The sequence below is a fragment of the Microtus pennsylvanicus genome, chromosome 8, assembly GCF_037038515.1.
Source record: "Microtus pennsylvanicus isolate mMicPen1 chromosome 8, mMicPen1.hap1, whole genome shotgun sequence".
NCBI classification, from domain to species: domain Eukaryota; kingdom Metazoa; phylum Chordata; class Mammalia; order Rodentia; family Cricetidae; genus Microtus; species Microtus pennsylvanicus.
This window is the reverse complement of record NC_134586.1, coordinates 92,652,029-92,671,860: the sequence shown is the minus strand read 5'-3', so window position 1 is coordinate 92,671,860 and position 19,832 is coordinate 92,652,029. Positions and strand designations below refer to the sequence as shown.

General features: G+C 40.4%; 1 protein-coding gene across 1 annotated transcript in view; it reads right to left on the bottom strand.

The window, feature by feature from the left end:
* The window catches only part of Nbas (NBAS subunit of NRZ tethering complex), a 327,757-nt gene that overhangs the window by 284,155 nt on the left and 23,770 nt on the right, over positions 1-19,832 (bottom strand). Inside the window, exons 8-9 of the mRNA XM_075984028.1 lie at positions 17,335-17,468; positions 16,206-16,304 (exon numbers count right to left, since the gene is read on the bottom strand). Of these exons, the coding sequence (XP_075840143.1) occupies positions 16,206-16,304; positions 17,335-17,468 (233 nt within the window). The remainder of the gene's footprint in view (positions 1-16,205; positions 16,305-17,334; positions 17,469-19,832) is intronic.

Below are 19,832 nucleotides of genomic sequence, written 5' to 3'. Positions count from 1 at the left end.
TGTTAGTGCAGCTCTCATCATCAGAGAAGCTGATTCACAGAGATTCACAGAGGCTCAAAAGGCAGAAAATAAGAAGCTATAAAGTGTTCAGCCTTAGTTGGAACATCTACATCATACGGCTCTCCCTAAGACTCAGGGGTCATCATCGAAAAGGAAGCAGAAAGAATGTAAGAGCCAGGAGTCATGAAGGAATGCCACAAACAGCGCTTTCCGGGCCGCAGCACTCATCAACAAAACTACTTTTCATTCACAAAAACAAGATGGAGAGAGAAAGGCTCTTTCTTAATAATCTTCAATATGAAATCATGTAGGTATTAGCAGAAACTATCATGATTTTGGGACTCAAGGCATGAAGCTCAAAGACCTTTGCACAAATGTATGTAATCTGTAGACATGGCTTTCTCATTAATTTTGTATATGAAGTGTTCAGGAAGTGATTGAAGGACTGTCAGACAAGGCCATTTCTAACTCTCCTAACAGCAATGAGTACCTGAACTCTCCCATTTCACAGTCAATGTGTATCAAGTACAGCCTGCTTAGCAGGTTTGCATTCTGTTATGTACATTCCTTGCTTCTCTTACACAGAAATGAGCAGGACCCAATCCACTGCAGATGAAGTTATTAGTAGCCATTAGTAACCACTAGCTACTGTTGCACAGAACCTTGGCAGCCACCTTAGAGCTAGGTACAAAACTGCATCAGAGGGACAAGGGCATGAAGAAAGACGTTAGGGAGGGTGTTGCGGGAGGTCCTCCCACTCCTCCAACCTATCGCCGCTGAGATACCAGCCCCTTGGGGCGTGGGCTCTCTCCCTTTAAAAAAGCGGCCACTTCCCTCTCCTCTCTCTCTTCACTTCCTGCTCCGCCGGCGACTAGACTCCTGGTTGCGTTGCGTAGAGGGCTGTTGCCTGGGACAGTGATCTGTAAGTTTTTTCCCCTTTAAATAAATATCACCCTATTAATCATAATCCCAAATTGGTGTGGCATTGTTTGTGACTTACGCCTTCAGGAGGGCATCACAGGGATGCAGCCTTTGAAAAGTTCCCAGACAGACAAGTGGGTTAAGTTATAGCACTCAAGCCAAGGGAACATGCTGCATAGTACAGCTAGGCTGCAACGGTGCACAGAGGACTTCAGGAAATGCAGTGAGTGTCTGCAGTCTCTAAAGAACAAGTGAAGAAACAGGAGACGAAGCACCCTTAGCCTCCCAAATATTTAATCATGATCTCTTCCTTGAGCACTTAGCACAATGCACTGCAACAGTTAATCAAATCATAATTCTATCACCGAGCTGGAGCCATTTGGGTGGTGTCCACTTCATCACTGTATCCTTTACAGCATTTACCCAGTGTGCTTCACTCTGGAAAAATCTATCTAGGTAGTTTGTTCAAAGAACTGTAGCTGTACAAAGATAAGACACAGTCTTCGTCCTTGGCTTAACCTCTCTAAGCTGCAGCTCTCCCACCTGAAAAATGAAGAGTTTAACCAATGACAGATGAAGGCTGTTCCAGCTCTAATGCTCCAACTCTCAAAGTCAGAGAAAGAACACAGGTTTCAGAAAAAAAATAAATGAATAAAGTGACACTGGGGAAAAAAGTACACACACACATGGGGGGGGGGTGTAAGGAGCCGAATTAACTTGAGCTTAAATAAAGCAAGGGGACAGAGAACAGGGTCAGCAACAGAGAAGCAGGCACAGCTGCCTGAGAAGGACAGACAGGCGATGCAAGTCCTTCAGTACCAAGACTTCATAAAATGCTGATGAAGAGTCACACTGAAAAAGCATTTCAAGAATTAGAAATGGCTTATTAAGGGTCTTAATTCTAGAAATGTTGGAAGAATCTGCCATCTAGTGGTGTAAAATCCCTTCTGGTACACAAAAAAAAAAAAGAAAAAGAAAGAAAGAAATAACCAACAGTTTCTGGTGTTGTATATTATATACAATGACCAGAATGCACACAAAAATGAAACAAGGAAAGAAAAAGATACTCATGGCTCAAAATTTTAAAATACTTAAAGAACTGGAGGAGCTCAGTGGTGGAGCACTTGTTTACCAGACAGAAGGTATGGGGCTACATCTCAGCACCATTAAAAAAAAAAAAAGACCAGACTTGTCAAAATAATAAAGGGCTCAAAAGTATATAACATCATATTTCATATATGTACACACACACGAACCCATTGTTCCTCTCAAACAAAACTAAGTAAAATTCCTATAAAATAAGTCAAGGTAAGTCTTGTAGTTCTTCATTCACTCCCAAAATAAACAAGAGGCAGCATTCAGAGCATAGAAAGAAATTTAGTTTGGCCAAGTTGATTTCTCTGGGAAGGAGGGAAGGAAGAAGGGAAGGAAGGAGGGAGAGAGGGAGAAAAGAAGAAAGGGGGATTATAGAGTGGCTCTTACATCTACACAAGAAAATATAATCAAAGCACAAAAAATATTCCTCAAGATTAGTAAAATCCAGACATTAAAAAAAAATGCCAAGTTAAATCAAAACACTCAAAAAAACAAAAGACAAGAATGGAAGATGGGAGGGCGGAAGGGAGGGCGGGAGGGAGGGGGAGGGAGGGAAAAAAATCATGAGATCCAAAGTAACAACCAAGCAGCAGAGCAGCATCAGCCCCATGAAGCTGAACTCTATCACAAGAACCAACACAGCCTGCCAAGGAATCTCCAGAGGAGCAATGACAAGGGAGGGGGCCCCAAACTGATTCCCATTTTTTATTTCAATAATAGGCCAAGGTCAAGCCACAACTGCCAAAAACTTACCACCATTACCATATATCACCAATCATACACTATTCCTCACCACAAAGATAAAGAAGCTAACAAGTTGTAGCCTACTTAGCTGGTATCCATCTGGAGACCGCTAATGACCAAACTCTGCCAGCATAGTGAGTTACATATTCAAAATATTTTGATCAAGCGAAAAAACAAACAGAAACCCATCCGGAATAACCAAATCAGCACCCATAAAGCATAGCTCTTCAGCGTTCAACACTCCACTATTTGAAAGTGTTCCCTACTTCCCTAATGACTTGTGTGTCCTCTTCCACCTTCAAAGCCTCCCAGAATAGCACGGCCCCGACTACTGTGTGGTAAGGGACAGATTTGACATAACTACTCTTCAGCATTGCAAGTCACCCTTAGCTGATGATTATCCACTTCAAGACAAGCTGATGTCCTATCTATTGTCCTCTGTAAATGCTGTGTCAAGTTTGGCTTAAGACAACATTCACTTCGAGAACAGTATATTTTCAATCATCCAAAGGCTTGAGCTCTCCCTCTGCACAGCTCTGACTTGCATTATTCATCAGTCAGGTACTTCCCACGGACTGTATGAAAGACAAGTGTTACAGATAAGATGTTCAAATGGAAACTAAAGGGCCTCTTTTTCTAATTTATCCAAAAATTTATAAGGAATAGTGCTATGGCTTGGATATGGTTTGATTGTAACCCAAAGCTCTGGTTCCATGGGTTGAAATTTGATCTCTATTGAGAAGTACTAAGAGGGTAAACAAAATTAACTTAACTATAGTGCTAAGAGATGGGGGCTTTTATGATATGAGGAATAGATAAAATAATTAGGGGAACCTCCATTTGGGAAATCTCCAAACCTAGCGGTAGCGAAACCAAACAGTGGCTGGGAGCTTTCTTCCCTCTTCCTCTCTCTCTGTCCTACCCCCAACTCCCGTCCTCTCTCTCTCTCTCCTGCCCTCTTTCCATGGAAGGTCACAGGATTCCAGCATGAAGTCTATCTACCAAATAATGCCGACGGACCTTAGACCTTTAGGACTCTAATCCAAAATAAAGCTCTTTTCTAGAAAGAAAAAAAGAAAGGAAGGAAAGAAAGAAAGAAAGAAAGGAAAGAAAGAGAAAAAGAACAAAAAAAGAAAAAGAAAAGCACACTCCGGTATTTTCTGACAGCAAGTACAAATAGACCGGCAAAAACAGCTTATTCCAGTATGACATACATCCTGAAAATTCATGATATAGCCAAGCGGGCAGTGGTGGTGCACCCCTTTAGTCCCAGCACTCGGGAGGCAGTAGCAGGCAGATCTCTGAGTTCAAGGCCAGCCTGGTCTATAAGAGCTAGTTCCAGGACAGGCTCCAAAGCTACAGAGAAACCTTGTCTCGAAAAACAAAACGAAACAAAAAAATCATGATATAGAGGATCTAAAATCTAAAGAGGTCAATACTACTGAACATTAATTTTGTAGTTAACACCTGATAGAAATTCAAAGTTGAATAGAACAAATTTTTGCATACATGTATTTACAATTCAATTAAATTAAGAACAAAAGCAAAAAAAAGACTATACCCTGTTTAAAGTATTCAGTGTCATTTAAAATGTATATTAAACAGTATTTTTAAAAAAAGAAAAGAAGGAGAGTGGTGGCACACAGGGTAGATGGAGAAGGGGAGCAGGGATGAGAAACTCTGATTGTCTAAGGAGGATCAAGTATACTTCTTGGGTTGGCTTAGATATGGAGGGGAAATAAACAAGCATGACCATAGAGTGTATTCCCAAGATGCCCAATTAATTCCTGTTTTATGTTACCCAATTCACCACCTCAATTTCTCTTCTTGAACAAAGCTTGCAGCACCAGACAACACAGCGAATTTCATAAAAACCATGAGTTCGTATGTTATCAATTCATTCCAACTCCTCTATGGCTGATTTATTGTGTACTTATAAAACCCTTGCAGGTGATGAATGTCACATGCTCATATTACTACAGAAGGAGAAAACAAACAAATCTGTGATAAATATTTCACCTTCTTTCATTTAAAAAAAGACCACACAATGAAAATATAAACCACAAGGCAAATGTTTTATCATTCCCAGTGGAATATTTACATTCATCCCTGCTTGACAGCAATTCTCCACCAGGAACATCAATGCCATCCATCTCTGAGCCAACTGCTCTTGGGAGTTACCTTTGACTGTAGAATCCAAAAGAGCATCTCCTTCACTGAGAGAATATGCCGAACTTTCTAAAACTCATTAAACAGACCACTACCACTAAAACACAAGTAGTTAGGTGCTTAGATTTTTGTATCATGGTGTTACAGGCATGCACCACCATTTCTGGGTTGGTAATTAACAAGAATTTTTAACTAACCAGAGAGTAAATTTTAAAAAGAACATATGTCACCCTAATTGGCCTACAAAGTTCTACATGATTTGGCACTCAGCATTATGTTTTGACCTCAGGTCATTAATCTACTTGTCAGCTCGTGCCTTTCAAACCGGCCTCCCTGCTCTTCCTAGACAACACCAAGGGCATTACCAAGTCAGAGCTAGCTATTCTGTCTGCATGGAACCCTCAGGTCCTAGAAATCCAAAAACAACTACCCTCACCTTCTTGCTGGTCTTTGGTGAGGTGTCATTTTTTTGTCAATGGAGGTAACCTAGACACATTTTTGTTGGGTTTATTATTATTATAATTACGTGTGTGTGTGTGTGTGTGTGTGTGTGTGTGTGTAAGTACAATGCCGCAGCACAGGTGAGGACAGCAGAGGGCAGTTTGTAGGAGTCAGTCATCTCCTTCCACCATGTGAGGGTACTCCAGTCGTCAGGTGTCATGATAAGCACTTGGCCTGCCCACACATCTCACCAGCTTAGACGCTCTAACCTGCCATCTGTTCTTTACTCTCCATCTCTGACAGCCTTTCTCAGGAGTACTTTTCAGCTTCTCCCACCCTATATGTCCTTTACTTGTCACCCCTGGTCCCCTCTACAGCAGGTTACATATGGTCTAGCAGAGGGTACAGAGGGTAGATATCAACGTGCACTGGGAAGAACGGAAATGTACTAGTGCGATACATGAGCAGTTCAGTCACACCACAGCCAGCACATTCTAGCCACAGCAGGATTCACTCACAAACTATAATAGGAGCAGTAAAGGAGAGCAGCAAAGCACCGTGCAGACCTGCAGAGTGGGTAAGAAAAATAAATACCATTGTCCACAAAGACAAGTCAATATATAACTGGTGAAATTGGAAATAAAAAAGTAGGAATGTGGAACACCGGGCGGCGGAGGGCGGCCAGAAAAACCGGGCGGCGGAGGGCAGCCGGATCACCACTGGGCGGCGGAGGGCGGCCGGAGGACGCCCAGCACAGCCGGCGGGTACCGACTGGGACAGGAGCAGCAGCAGAGGACACAGGCTGCTGGCAGAGGGAACCGTCCCAGCAGCAGAAGCAGGCTGCAGGGACCACACGCAACACCGAGAACAGATCACCCCACTACAATTAAACCAAAGAGGTAGGCCTTCGGTTGGGGAGGTCCCTGGCAAAGGAGGAGCCGGGTCCTATTCCTGAACACCCTTCTGAGGGGTGAGAGGGATCTTGGCCCCCGGCAGGAACCAGGAAACAGACCAAGGGCATTTTGTAAGAGGAGCCCCTGGCCAGCAGGGAAACCTGAACCAGTTTTAAAAGACCCCTTAGATACCATCGATAGGAGGAGATGGGCAGGCTCCAAGGAAAGAATTCACCCAATAATCTCAAAAACAACATGAAAACACCAGAACCCAACGATCTTACAACAGAAGGTCTCCAACACCCTAACACAGAAGAAGTGGAAAAAATTGACTTTATGAAAGCAGTAGAGTCCCTTAAACAACATGTGAAAAATGCCCTTATAGAAATGGATGAGAAGTATAACCAAAAATTTGAAGAAATGAGTAAATACGTACATAATACCCTGGGAAACCAAGAAAGAACGATCAAACAGGTAATGGAAACAGTTCACGAATTGAAAACTGAAATGGAAGCAAGGAAGAAAACACAAACTGAGGACCAGCTGGATATGGAAAATCTAGGTCAACGAGCAGAGCCTACAGAAACAAGCATAATCAATAGAATACAAGAAATAGAAGAAAGAATCTCAGATTCTGAGGACACCATAGAGAAAATAAACGCCCTGATCAAAGAAAACTGCAAAGCCAACAAATTCTCATCACAAAACATTCAGGAATTATGGGACACAATAAAAAGACCAAATCTAAGAATAATAGGAATAGAAGAAGGAGAAGAGTCACAGCTCAAAGGCCCAGAAAATATTTTGAACAAAATTATGGAAGAAAACTTTCCCAACATAAAGAAAGATATTCCTTTGAATATTCAAGAAGCATACAGAACACCAAACAGACTGGATCAAAGGAAAACATCCCCTCGCCATATAATAATCAAAACACAAAATATACAGGTTAAAGAAAGAATACTAAGAGCTGCAAAGGAAAAAGGCCAAGTAACTTATAAAGGTAAACCGATCAGACTTACACCTGATTTCTCTATGGAAACAATGAAAGCCAGAAGGTCCTGGATAGAAGTACTGCAGAAGCTAAGAAAACATGGATGCAAGCCCAGACTACTATACCCAGCCAAGCTTTAGTTCACTATAAATGGAGAAATCAAGACATTCCAGGATAAGAACAAATTTAAACAATACGTAGCCACAAATCCAGCCCTACAGAAAGTAATAGAAGGAAAACTGCAACCCAAGGAATCCAACATTGCCAACACTGCCTACAATAACTCAGGCATCTAGCGACCCTTCGCTAGCACAACTCAAAGAAGGGAGACACACAAATTCTATTTACAAAAACAATAAGAATATCCGGCGTAAACAACCACTGGTCATTAATATCACTTAATATTAATGGTCTCAATTCACCTATAAAAAGGCACAGGCTAAGAGATTGGATACAAAAACAGGATCCAACATTCTGCTGTTTGCAAGAAACACATCTCAACCACAAAGACAGGCATCTACTCAGAGTAAAGGGCTGGGAAAAGGTCTTTCAAGCAAATGGTCCTAAGAAAAAAGCAGGTGTGGCCATATTAATTTCTAACAAAACTGACTTCAAACTAAAATCAATCAGAAGAGATCGAGATGGACACTTTATACTCATAACAGGAACAATTTGTCAGAATGACGTCTCAATCCTGAATATTTACGCCCCTAATATAAAAGCACCCTCCTATGTAAAAGAAATATTACTAAAACTCAAGACAGACATCAAACCGCACACACTAGTAGTAGGAGACTTCAATAAACCTCTCTCAGCAATGGACAGGTCAATCAGACAGAAACCTAATAGAGAAGTAAGAGAACTACTGGAGGTAATGAAACAAATGGACTTAACAGACATCTATAGAACATTCCACCCAAATAGGAAAGAATATACCTTCTTCTCTGCAGCCCATGGAACCTTCTCGAAAATTGACCACATACTCGGAAACAAAGGAAACCTCCACAGATACAAAAAAATATCAGTGTCCACCTGTGTCTTATCAGATCACCACGGATTAAAGTTAGAATTCAACAACAATCCTACCTCCAGAAAGCCGACAAACTCATGGAAACTGGACAGTCAACTACTGAACCACACCTGGGTCAAGGAAGAAATCAAGAAAGAAATTAAAGTCTTCCTTGAATTTAATGAAAATAAAGGGACAACATACTCAAACCTATGGGACACTATGAAAGTAGTGCTAAGAGGAAAGTTCATAGCACTAAGTGCCCACTTAAAGAAAACAGAGAAAGCATACATCGGAGACTTAACAGCACACCTGAAAGCTTTAGAAAAAAAAGAAGCAGACGCGCCCAGGAGGAGTAGAAGACTGGAAATAATCAAACTGAGGGCGGAAATCAACGAAATAGAAACGCAGAAAACAGTCCAAAGAATCAATGAAACAAAAAGTTGGTTCTTGGAGAAAATCAACAAGATCGACAAACCCCTATCCAAACTAATTAAACGACAGAGAGAGAACACGCAAATAAATGAGATCAGAAATGAAAAGGGGGACATAACCACAGACACAGAGGAAATTCAGAGACTCATTAGATCTTACTACAAAAGCCTGTATGCCACAAAACTAGAAAATGCAAAAGAAATGGACATTTTTTTAGATAAGTACCACATACCAAAGCTAAACCAAGACCAGGTGAACAATCTAAATAGACCTGTTAGTCGCGAAGAGCTAGAAACCGTTATCAAAAATCTACCTTCCAAAAAAAGCCCAGGACCAGATGGTTTCAATGCGGAATTCTACCAGAACTTCCAAGAAGAGCTAATACCTATACTCCTTAATGTATTTCACAATATAGAAACAGAAGAGTCATTGCCAAATTCCTTTTATGAAGCTACAGTTACCCTGATACCAAAACCACACAAAGACCCAACCAAGAAAGAAAATTACAGGCCTATCTCACTCATGAATATCGACGCAAAAATTCTCAATAAAATACTGGCAAACCGAATCCAAGAACACATTAGAAAAATTATCCATTATGATCAAGTAGGCTTCATCCCAGAGATGCAGGGCTGGTTCAACATACGCAAATCTATCAATGTAATCCACCATATAAATAAACTGAAAGAAAAAAACCATATGATCATTTCATTAGATGCTGAAAAAGCACTTGACAAAATTCAACATCCCTTTATGATAAAAGTCTTGGAGAGATTAGGGATACAAGGGTCATACCTAAATATAATAAAAGCTATTTACAGCAAGCCGTCAGCTAACATTAAATTAAATGGAGAAAAACTCAAAGCCATCCCACTAAAATCAGGAACACGACTCTCTCCATACCTCTTCAATATAGTGCTTGAAGTTCTAGCAATAGCAATAAGACAACATAAAGGGGTCAAGGGGATTCGTATCGGAAAAGAAGAAGTTAAGCTCTCGTTATTTGCAGATGATATGATAGTATACATAAGCGACCCCAAAAACTCTACCAAAGAACTCCTACAGCTGATAAACACCTTTAGTAATGTGGCAGGATACAAGATCAACTCCAAAAAATCAGTGGCCTTCCTATACACTAAGGATAAGGAAACAGAGAGGGAAATTAGAGAAGCATCACCTTTCACGATAGCCACAAATAGCATAAAATATCTTGGGGTAACTCTGACCAAGGATGTGAAAGATCTATTTGACAAGAACTTTAAGTCTTTGAAGAAAGAAATTGAAGGGGACACCAGAAAATGGAAAGATCTTCCTTGCTCCTGGATTGGGAGGATCAACATAGTAAAAATGGCAATTCTACCAAAAGCAATCTATAGATTCAATGCAATCCCCATCAAAATCCCATCAAAATTCTTCACAGATCTGGAGAAGACAATAATCAACTTTATATGGAAAAACAAAAGCCCAGGATAGCCAAAACAATCTTATAAAACAAAGGAGCGTCTAGAGGCATTACCATCCCTGACTTCAAACTCTACTACAGAGCTACAGTATTGAAAACAGCTTGGTATTGGCATAAAAACAGAGAAGTCGACCAATGGAATCGAATAGAAGACCCTGACATTAACCCACAAACCTATGAACACCTGATTTTCGATAAAGGAGCTAAAAGTATACAATGGAAAAAAGAGAGCATCTTCAACAAATTGTGCAGGCAAAACTGGATGTCAACCTGTAGAAGAATGAAAATAGATCCATATCTATCACCATGCGCAAAACTCAAGTCCAAATGGATTAAAGACCTCAATATCAGTCTGAACACACTAAACCTGATAGAAGAGAAAGTGGGAAGTACTCTACAACACATGGGCACAGGAGATCACTTCTTACGTATAACCCCAGCAGCACAGACATTAAGGACCTCATTGAATAAATGGGACCTCCTGAGACTGAGAAGCTTCTGTAAAGCAAAGGACACTGTCGCTAAGACACAAAGGCAACCCACTAACTGGGAGAAGATCTTCACCAACCCCGCAACTGACAAAGGTCTGATCTCCAAAATATATAAAGAACTCAAGAAACTAGACCGTAAAAGGCTAATCAACCCAATTATAAAATGGGGCATTGAGCTGAACAGAGAATTCTCAACAGAAGAACTTCAAATGACCAAAAGACACTTAAGGTCATGCTCAACTTTCTTAGCGATCAGGAAAATGCAAATCAAGACAACTTTAAGATACCATCTTACACCTGTCAGAATGGCTAAAGTCAAAAACACCAATGATAGCCTTTGTTGGAGAGGTTGTGGAGAAAGGGGTACACTCATCCATTCCTGGTGGGAATGCAAACTTGTGCAACCACTTTGGAAAGCAGTGTGGAGGTTTCTCAGGAAATTCGGGATCAACTTACCCCTGGACCCAGCAATACCACTCTTGGGAATATACCCAAGAGAGGCCTTATCATACAATAAAAGTATATGCTCTACGATGTTCATAGCAGCATTGTTTGTGATAGCCAGAACCTGGAAACAACCTAGATGCCCTTCAATGGAAAAATGGATGAAGAAAGTATGGAATTTATACATATTAGAGTACTACTCAGCAATAAAAAACAAGGACTTCTTGAATTTTGCATGCAAATGGATGGAAATAGAAAACACTATCCTGAGTGAGGTAAGCCAGACCCAAAAAGAGGAACATGGGATGCACTCACTCATATTTGGTTTCTAGCCATAAACCAAGGACATTGAGCCTATAATTAGTGATCCTAAAGAAACTAAATAAGGAGAACCCAAAGAAAAACATATAGGCATCCTCCTGAATATTAACCTTCAGCAAGCGATGAAAGGAGACAGAGACAGAGACCCACATTGGAGCACCGGACAGAAATCTCAAGGTCCAAATCAGGAGCAGAAGGAGAGAGAGCACGAGCAAGGAACTCAGGACCGCGAGGGGTGCACCCACACACTGAGACAATGGGGATGTTCTATTGGGAACTCACCAAGGCCAGCTGGCCTGGGTCTGGAAAAGCCTGGGATAAAACCGGACTCTCTGAACATAGCGGACAATGAGGACTACTGACAACTCAAGAACAATGGCAATGGGTTTCTGATCCTACTGCACGCACTGGCTTTGTGGGAGCCTAGGCAGTTTGGATGCTCAACTTACTAGACCTGGATGAAGGTGGGGGTTCCTTGGACTTCCCACAGGACAGGGAACCCTGATTGCTTTTCGGGCTGGGGGGGGACTTAATTGGGGGAGGGGGAGGGAAATGGGAGGCGGTGGCGGGGAAGAGACAGAAATCTTTAATAAATAAATAAATTTTAAAAAAAAGAAATAAATATTAAAGGTTTACTAAAAAAAAAAGTAGGAATGTGAGCATTTTACTTCAATCTTAAAATCAAAGAATCAAGAGTGTCTACCTGTAGAAAGCAAGAATTTGAAGCAAGGGATATTTTAGAACTACTTAACAGTTAAAATTATATCTAAACATCATTCATAAACATAAAACATAAAAGAAATAACTGTAATGGTAAGTGACATCTTGGGAAGTATTCACCATGTGTCCCACACATCCAGAATTAATATGCAGATTATATAGATTATACAAAATGTCACAACCAAAGTACCTAATAAAATAAGCCCTATGATAAGCATTTCATAGTGAATAAGTGTGACTAGTCAATTAGCATACAAAGAGCTGTTCAACAGCATTAGTAGATAAGGAAATGCAAATTAAAACTAGAATGGAATATTTTTTGTTATTGGGTTCTTGCAGAGCTGAGGATGAACGGAAGACCATACACTTATACCTCTGCACTGCACCTTTTCCATCCCAGAGGTAATTCTTTCATAATAGGTATTCAATGTGATATCAACCCCACCCCCAAGAGTACAAATTACCAAGGTTATTTTCATGGCTCCCCACAAACTGATGGTAAGGCTTATTGCTGAAGACAACACCTACATAACTCATTAAAAATGGAGCTGGTGCCTACCTAGAGCCTTCACCCTTTGGATCAGTGCTTTTGGTATTGGCAGGTACTCGACATACTACCAAAAGAGGAAGATAAATATCAACCCAGCTACAAAGCCCTTGCTCTCCAAGAGTAGGAAACCCCAAATACTACTGTTCTACTGAAAGGACAGAGCAATAAAATGGCTCCTAATGACAATCTGCTATACTCATAGATCTGTGCCTTACTTAGTCATCATCAGAGAAGCTTCTTCCTGCAGCAGACGGAACAAAACCAGAAAACAAGAACCAAACAATGAAGAGAGTGAAAGACCTTGGAATACTCAGCCCTAAACATGATGTGTCCATCAAATCCCTCCCCTCAAGGGTTCAAGGAACCCTTTGAAAAAGGAGGCATAAAGAGTCTAAGAGCAAGAGGGGATGGAGAAAGCCAAGAAAACAAGGCCCTATAAATAAAAGAATAAATGCACATATGAACTCACAGAGACTGAGTCAGCATGCACAGGACCTGCACAGGTCTGCACGAGATGGGGTCCTAGAGCTGAAAGGAGAAGGAACACACACACACACACACACACACACACACACACACACACCTAAACAGGGATCCATCTCTATCTTACAAATAAAGGAGTTTCCTCTCAGGAAGTCTCACTGGAGAAACAAACCACTCCAAAGGGGAGGCAGAATGCCCAGTAGTAAATGGTCAACACAAAATAAACTCACTGGCATCTTTGGAGGTTCTTTGTCTCAGAGTGTTAAGTCAGGACATTTTTTATTTTAAACCTCACAAGTCCTTTGTTTATATATTCTGTCTTTTGGTTTTGTGTTTCTATGGGATTCCCATGTGTACAAACATGTGCCTCTGCATCTAAATGCAGTTCTTGTGCTTTTTCTTTGGCTCTTTTTCTTATTTGGTTGTTTTGTCCTATTTCAATTTGGTTGTCTTTGTTTTATTTATCTTATTATTCCTTAGATGCCTCCCTGTTTTCTAAAAGAAGAGACATAAAGGGTGTGAATTGAGATGGGAAGGAAGATGGCGAGGAATTGGGAAGAATAGGAGGAAGGGAAAATATCAGAACATATTGTATGAAAAATAATCTACTTTCAATAAAAGGGAAAAAACACAGCAACAACTGATGAGGGATTCCCCTCTGTATGCTGTGAATAGCATTGGTGAATAAAGAAACTGCCTTGGCCTGTTGATAGGGCAGAACTTAGATGGGCAGGGAAAGTTAAACTGAATGCTGGGAGAAAGGAGGTGGAGTCAGAGAGAAGCCATGTAGCCCCACCAGACACAGATGCTGGGAACTTTACCCTGTAAGTCACAGCCTCATGGCAACATACAGATTAATAGAAATGGGTTAAATTAAGATATAAGAGTTAGCCAAGAAGAAGCTAGAGCTAATTGGCCAAACAGTATTGTAAATAATAGTTTCTAAAAAAAAATAAAAAAGAAAAAAAAACAGAGAAACAGAAAAAGAAAAAAAAACAAAAAATAAAACTTCAAAAAGTAAAAAAAAATACAGTTTCTGTGTGATTATTTCTGGGCTGACAGCTGGGAACAAACAAGCAGGCCTTATTACTGACAACAAAAAGAAATGAGAAACAACAGAAAGGCTCATATGCTGATGGTAAATTGGTACAACTACTGTGAAAAATGTGGCATTATCTGATGAACTTGGAGATGTTCCCAATAGTCCAGCCAATCAAATCTTGGTTTCTGCATCCTGCAGATACTCATGCACATATGTGCCAAAGTAATATGCAATGTCTGTTAGCACACTATAACTTTACAACTTTTAAAACATCCTGAAAAAAATCAAATTTTTATCTACAGGAGAATGAAGAAACATGATGCATAGTCAAGATAAAATGAAATTCCCTACTAGTGTTAATAAATGAACTAAAGCAATATAAATCAAACATCAAGTCAGAGAGCAAGACTGCTGTATCTTCTATGTGATTCCATGGATATGAAATGAAAACAAGACAACTAAATATGAGGAAGTGATAACACTGTGAGGAAGGAGAGACAATAAGATTCACAACTAACAGTAATGTTTAGTGTTTCCTCTCTGACAAGCCAACGGGATAATGAACGTGGGGGTGTGTGTATGTGAGTGTGTGTCCCTGTGTCTGTGTGTGTGCTTGTGTCTGTGTGTCTATGTGTGTGCATCTATGTATGTGTGCCTGTGTTTGCCTGTGTCTCTGTGTGTGCATGTCTGTGTGCCTATGTCTGTGTGTGTGCATCTATGTGTATGTGCCTGTGTTTGCCTGTGTGTCTGTATGCCTGTGTCTGTGTGTCTTGTGTGCCTGTGTTTGCCTGTGTGTCTGTGTGTGTGCATCTATGTGTATGTGCCTGCGTTTGCCTGTATGCCTGTGTCTGTGTGTGTGTGCCTGCGTTTGCCTGTGTGTCTGTGTGTGTGCATCTATGTGTATGTGCCTGTGTTTGCCTGTGTGTCTGTATGCCTGTGTCTGTGTGACTTGTGTGCCTGTGTTTGCCTGTGTGTCTGTGTGTGTGCATCTATGTGTATGTGCCTGCGTTTGCCTGTGTGTCTGTATGCCTGTGTCTGTGTATGTGTGCCTGTATTTGCCTGTGTGTCTGTGTGGACATACCTGTGTGTGTGCATCTATGTATGTGTGCATGTGTCTGTGTGTTTGTGTCTATGTGTGTGTGCCTGTGTCTGTGTGTATGTATCTATGTGTGTGTGTGTATCTGTGTGTTTGTAACTGTGTGTGTGTGCCTGTGTCTATGTGTCTGTGTGTGTCTATACTGTGTGTATGTGTCTATGTGTCCATGACCAGATGTATGCAAGCTCTTCTACCTTATAAAAATTTTATAAAATCCTGAACAAAAAGCTATAGACTTACCTGTGACTGGCATACAAAGCTTGTACACATTCTTGGCCTGAGATTCAAGCATAATGACAGAACATTTAAGACTCACTAGTAGACACGAATTAAACTAAAAATTTAGATCTCATGTTTTGTTCATCTGACTAAAAATCTGATACTCTATCCATTTAGAGAACCAGACAGGTAACTTGGCCAACTAACAAAACACATGTCAATTTCAGTCTCCAGTTACAAAGAGGAAACATTCATGGTTTCAAGTAAACCCCAGTGGGGATGGTGGGTAAACAAAGAAGCAGAGTAACCGTGAAGAAGAGGGTGGGCGTACTGAGAGATACAACGCAAGCAACAAGTTAACCTGACTCTGTAAGTGGACAGGTGATGTCCACTGAGACCCTTTCGCAGGAAAGCACTGCAGACGCGGTCCTTCCTTAGTCCTCCAAATAGTGACAGGTATTGCATACAGAAAAGAGAGAGAAGGTCTAGAAGGCTAATAGAACAGAACAAACTTCTCAATGAAATTTCCAATGTCTGGCCCAGAGGCAGAAGGACCAGAATATAAATACAATGTCATAGACACTAAATGTCATTATACACAAGTACAGACTGAAGACACCAAGATTTATATATGTACCCAATAGTCCAGTAAATAAGAGAACAGAGGGCTGCTTACCTATGACCAGGGTGGTAAACAGCAGTATTTATCCCATGAGGATAATGACCACTAAAGCTGAAACTGTGACTCTCTTGGTAGCTCTGATTTGTTCCAACACTAAGTTAAAGAAAGCAAAACAGAAATAAGTAACATTAAACCACCATGGACACCAGTAGATACTGTAGCAGCTAGGCTTTAGGGACAGACAACACCAGCCATTATTGAAGACATAAAACAACCAAACACACTACAGTGGGGAGATGACTGATACAATCATATTGTTTAAAAGTCTGAAAGTTTCATATAAAAATAAACTACATGACCCTATGACCCAGCAATCCCATTGGAAGATAATGGCCCAGGAAGAATAAAAATGGTTATCCATAAAGACTTATGCAAGAATGGCCATCATACAATCTGTGTCATGATCCAATGGTCAAGAATGGTCCAGTTTGCCACAGCCCCAAACTGAAAAGTCTATCTAAAAAGGAATGAATAAACAAACCATGAGATACCTGTGTATATAAATGTAAATATATTTGTATAATTCATGAAAGATGAATCATTGGTTAAAAGGGAATAAGGTAATGATATACCAAAATAAATGAATTTCAAAATATGCTGAATGAATGAGATTTCTGCAAATATTATATTATATATATATATATATATGATTCCATTGATGTGAACTGTCTCAATAAGCAAAGCTAATTTATGATTAAAAATAAAGTCTTTGAAAATAATAGTTGTCATAGGTAGATGTGGAAAAGGGAGGGAGGAGGGAGCTCTCTCATATGGTGACAATGTTCTATTTCTTGACAGTGGTCTGAATGGTACAAATCAGTGCACTAATCAAACTCACAGAGAGCTACAATTAAGATATGTGCATACCACTGTCTATAGAGTGCATCTCTGAAAAAACTATGATAAAATAATGAACTCTTAATAATATGCATTCTCAAGCATTTGATGCTTCTAATGCACTATGAAATACAAAAAATAAATGTATGTGTATTCACTATACAAGTCTTTAGAAGTGACTAATGTATTTGCAATTTTTCATAGTTTGACAAAAAGAAATATCAATATCAGACACTAGCTCAGAAGAATAAACATCACATCAAAATGATGTCCAATGCATTTTTACCTGACAAGGTAACTTCTAAGTTCTCCTCGGTAATTGATGACCAAGAGCTCTGCAGACCACTGTGCACTTGCTTTGTATTCTAAAAATACCAATCCAGCTATGGCATAGCTCAAGTCACCAGGAAAAAGAGATGCCTGAAATAGGAAATTAAGTTATTATAGAGGTAGCAGAAAAATAGCACATAACTAGACAATATCCCAGACATTGGCTGTGAAACCAAGTTTAGACCACAGCAGGCTCCTTGAAATGCTCAGCCAAATAAGCACATTCCTATTCAAATTCCCTGCAAAATCAAGAGGGGGGGGGAGCAGGAGATGCCACCATTCAGCCTCTTCCCAGACATAAGCTGTCAAGTATTAATCTCCACTGCAACAGTCTATGCTAAAAAGACTTCAGGCACTTTCCACATGCCTACTCAACAATTCAGAGGGGAGAATGCACACTCAATGTCAGCCTTTCCATCAAGCACCTATCTAACCATGTTGATGGAGATCTGAAAGTCTAAGCACATTTGGAGGCATACATAACAGTATCTACCTAGAACGTGATCAGAATGCTCCATCTTGGCAAGACTATTTTAGGCTAAAGCAACTAAATATCAATGGACAGACAAGGCCCTCTATTCTTCCATTACTTAAAAATGAGGCACAAATTTCTTTTGGTGATAGTGTCCCTCTGAAGTAGGCAGAGAAAAAAGAGGCACATCTAAATAAGCATGTGAGTCTTTTAAAGATTAGTCAGTCCTTCATGTATTTCCACATCATTTCCCACAGCACAACAACCCGAGCAACCCACACTCCATTGCCCTTGTAAAGCCACATCTCCACAGTTTACAGGATATAAGCTCCTGGCTCAAACTGTTTCTTTAGGTTTTTCACTTTTCTATCAAGCCCCATGCATTCAGAAATACAGGTACCAAATAAACATTTTATTATGCTAATCTGTCTCTTTTAAAAATTAATTTGCAGGCCCACAGAAATTAATTCAAGAAAATGGAGAAAAAAAGTTTTGTTCCAACATTTCAAAGAGTTCTTCGTGGTCTAGAACTGTTCAACAAACACCCACAAAGGCCTAATCCAGACACAGAGTCTACAAATATGAATATCAAAGCACTTGCCAAATTTCACACTTAGTACCAAAGCAAAAAATGCAAACACCTCACAACATTTAACAATGATTACATGCTAAAATGATCATGTGTTGGATGTACTGTAATTAAATAAAACACAGTCTCCATAAATTTTACACGTCCCCATGACAACCACTTGAAAATGTAAAATTACCCTTGACCGCATAGATAGCGCTCATTACAGTCCCACTGGACAGCACTTGCCTGTTAAATGGTAATTTGAACCTTAGTTAGGTTTTGTGGAACTTCTATAATCTGAGCTCTGTTCAGTCTTTCCATGTTTCCACTTGTTATTTCTTAGGAAAATCATTCCCTATCATTGGCTCTCAACATTAACTTCCTAAGTCAGTCCATTGCTTTTTCTCTACTCTCCCTTTTAAGGTAACAAAGTCCAGCTGCTCTAGAAGTTGACTCAGTTGCAACAACTCACGGGTTTCTTCCCTCACAATAGCCTATCAACAATCCATACCATGATAAAAGAGAAACTGAGATGTACTAAATGAAACGATGAGGGCCAGAGATGGAGGAAGCAGTGCCTGAGGCCCACACACTGTTCATGCTCCAACTGTGACTTAAACCCCATCAGGACCAACCACCAGGCCCACACACAATGTAGCTTGACTGTTCAAGTCCATAAACAAGGACTGCTTCTCCTTACAGATGGTCCTCACATCCTAAGCTTCCCTGCTTCACATTATGATGGAGGAAGGTCATTGGTTAATTAATAAAGAAACTGCTTGGCCTGATAGGTTAGAACATAGGTGGTTGGAGTAAACAGAACAGAATGCTGGGAGGAAGAGGAAGTGAGGTAGACACCTCCTCTCCTCTCTGGACAGACGTGATAAAGCAAGCCACCAGGTCAGACATGCTGAATCTTTCCCAGTAAGACTGGTGCTACACAGATTATTAGAGATGGGTTAAGCAAGATATGAGAGCCAAGAAGAGGCTAGAAACTAATGGGCCAAGCAATGTTTAAATGAATACAATTTGTGTGTTGTTATTTTGGGGCATAAGCTAGCCAGTCGGCTGGGAGCTGAGTGGCAGGAACACAGACCACAGCTCCTTCAACGACATTATCCCATCCCTCCTTTCTATAGCAATGTAGATCCACTGAAACCATGCTTCCATTCTCCTGAGACTACCACACAACCCTTCACTCTGAGTCCAGGAGACAGTTTCTAACTGGAGCCTTGCTCCTGAAAGACAGGAGAAATTTTCCCTGGACCTGATCCTTTGCTAGTCTCTACCTCATTGACTGGGAAAAAAAAACTTTTAAATTCAGACATCCCCTAATCTTAAGAGTTTAATCATTTCTGAGCCGGGCAGTGGTGGTGCACACCATTAATCCCAGCACTCAGAAGGCAGAGGC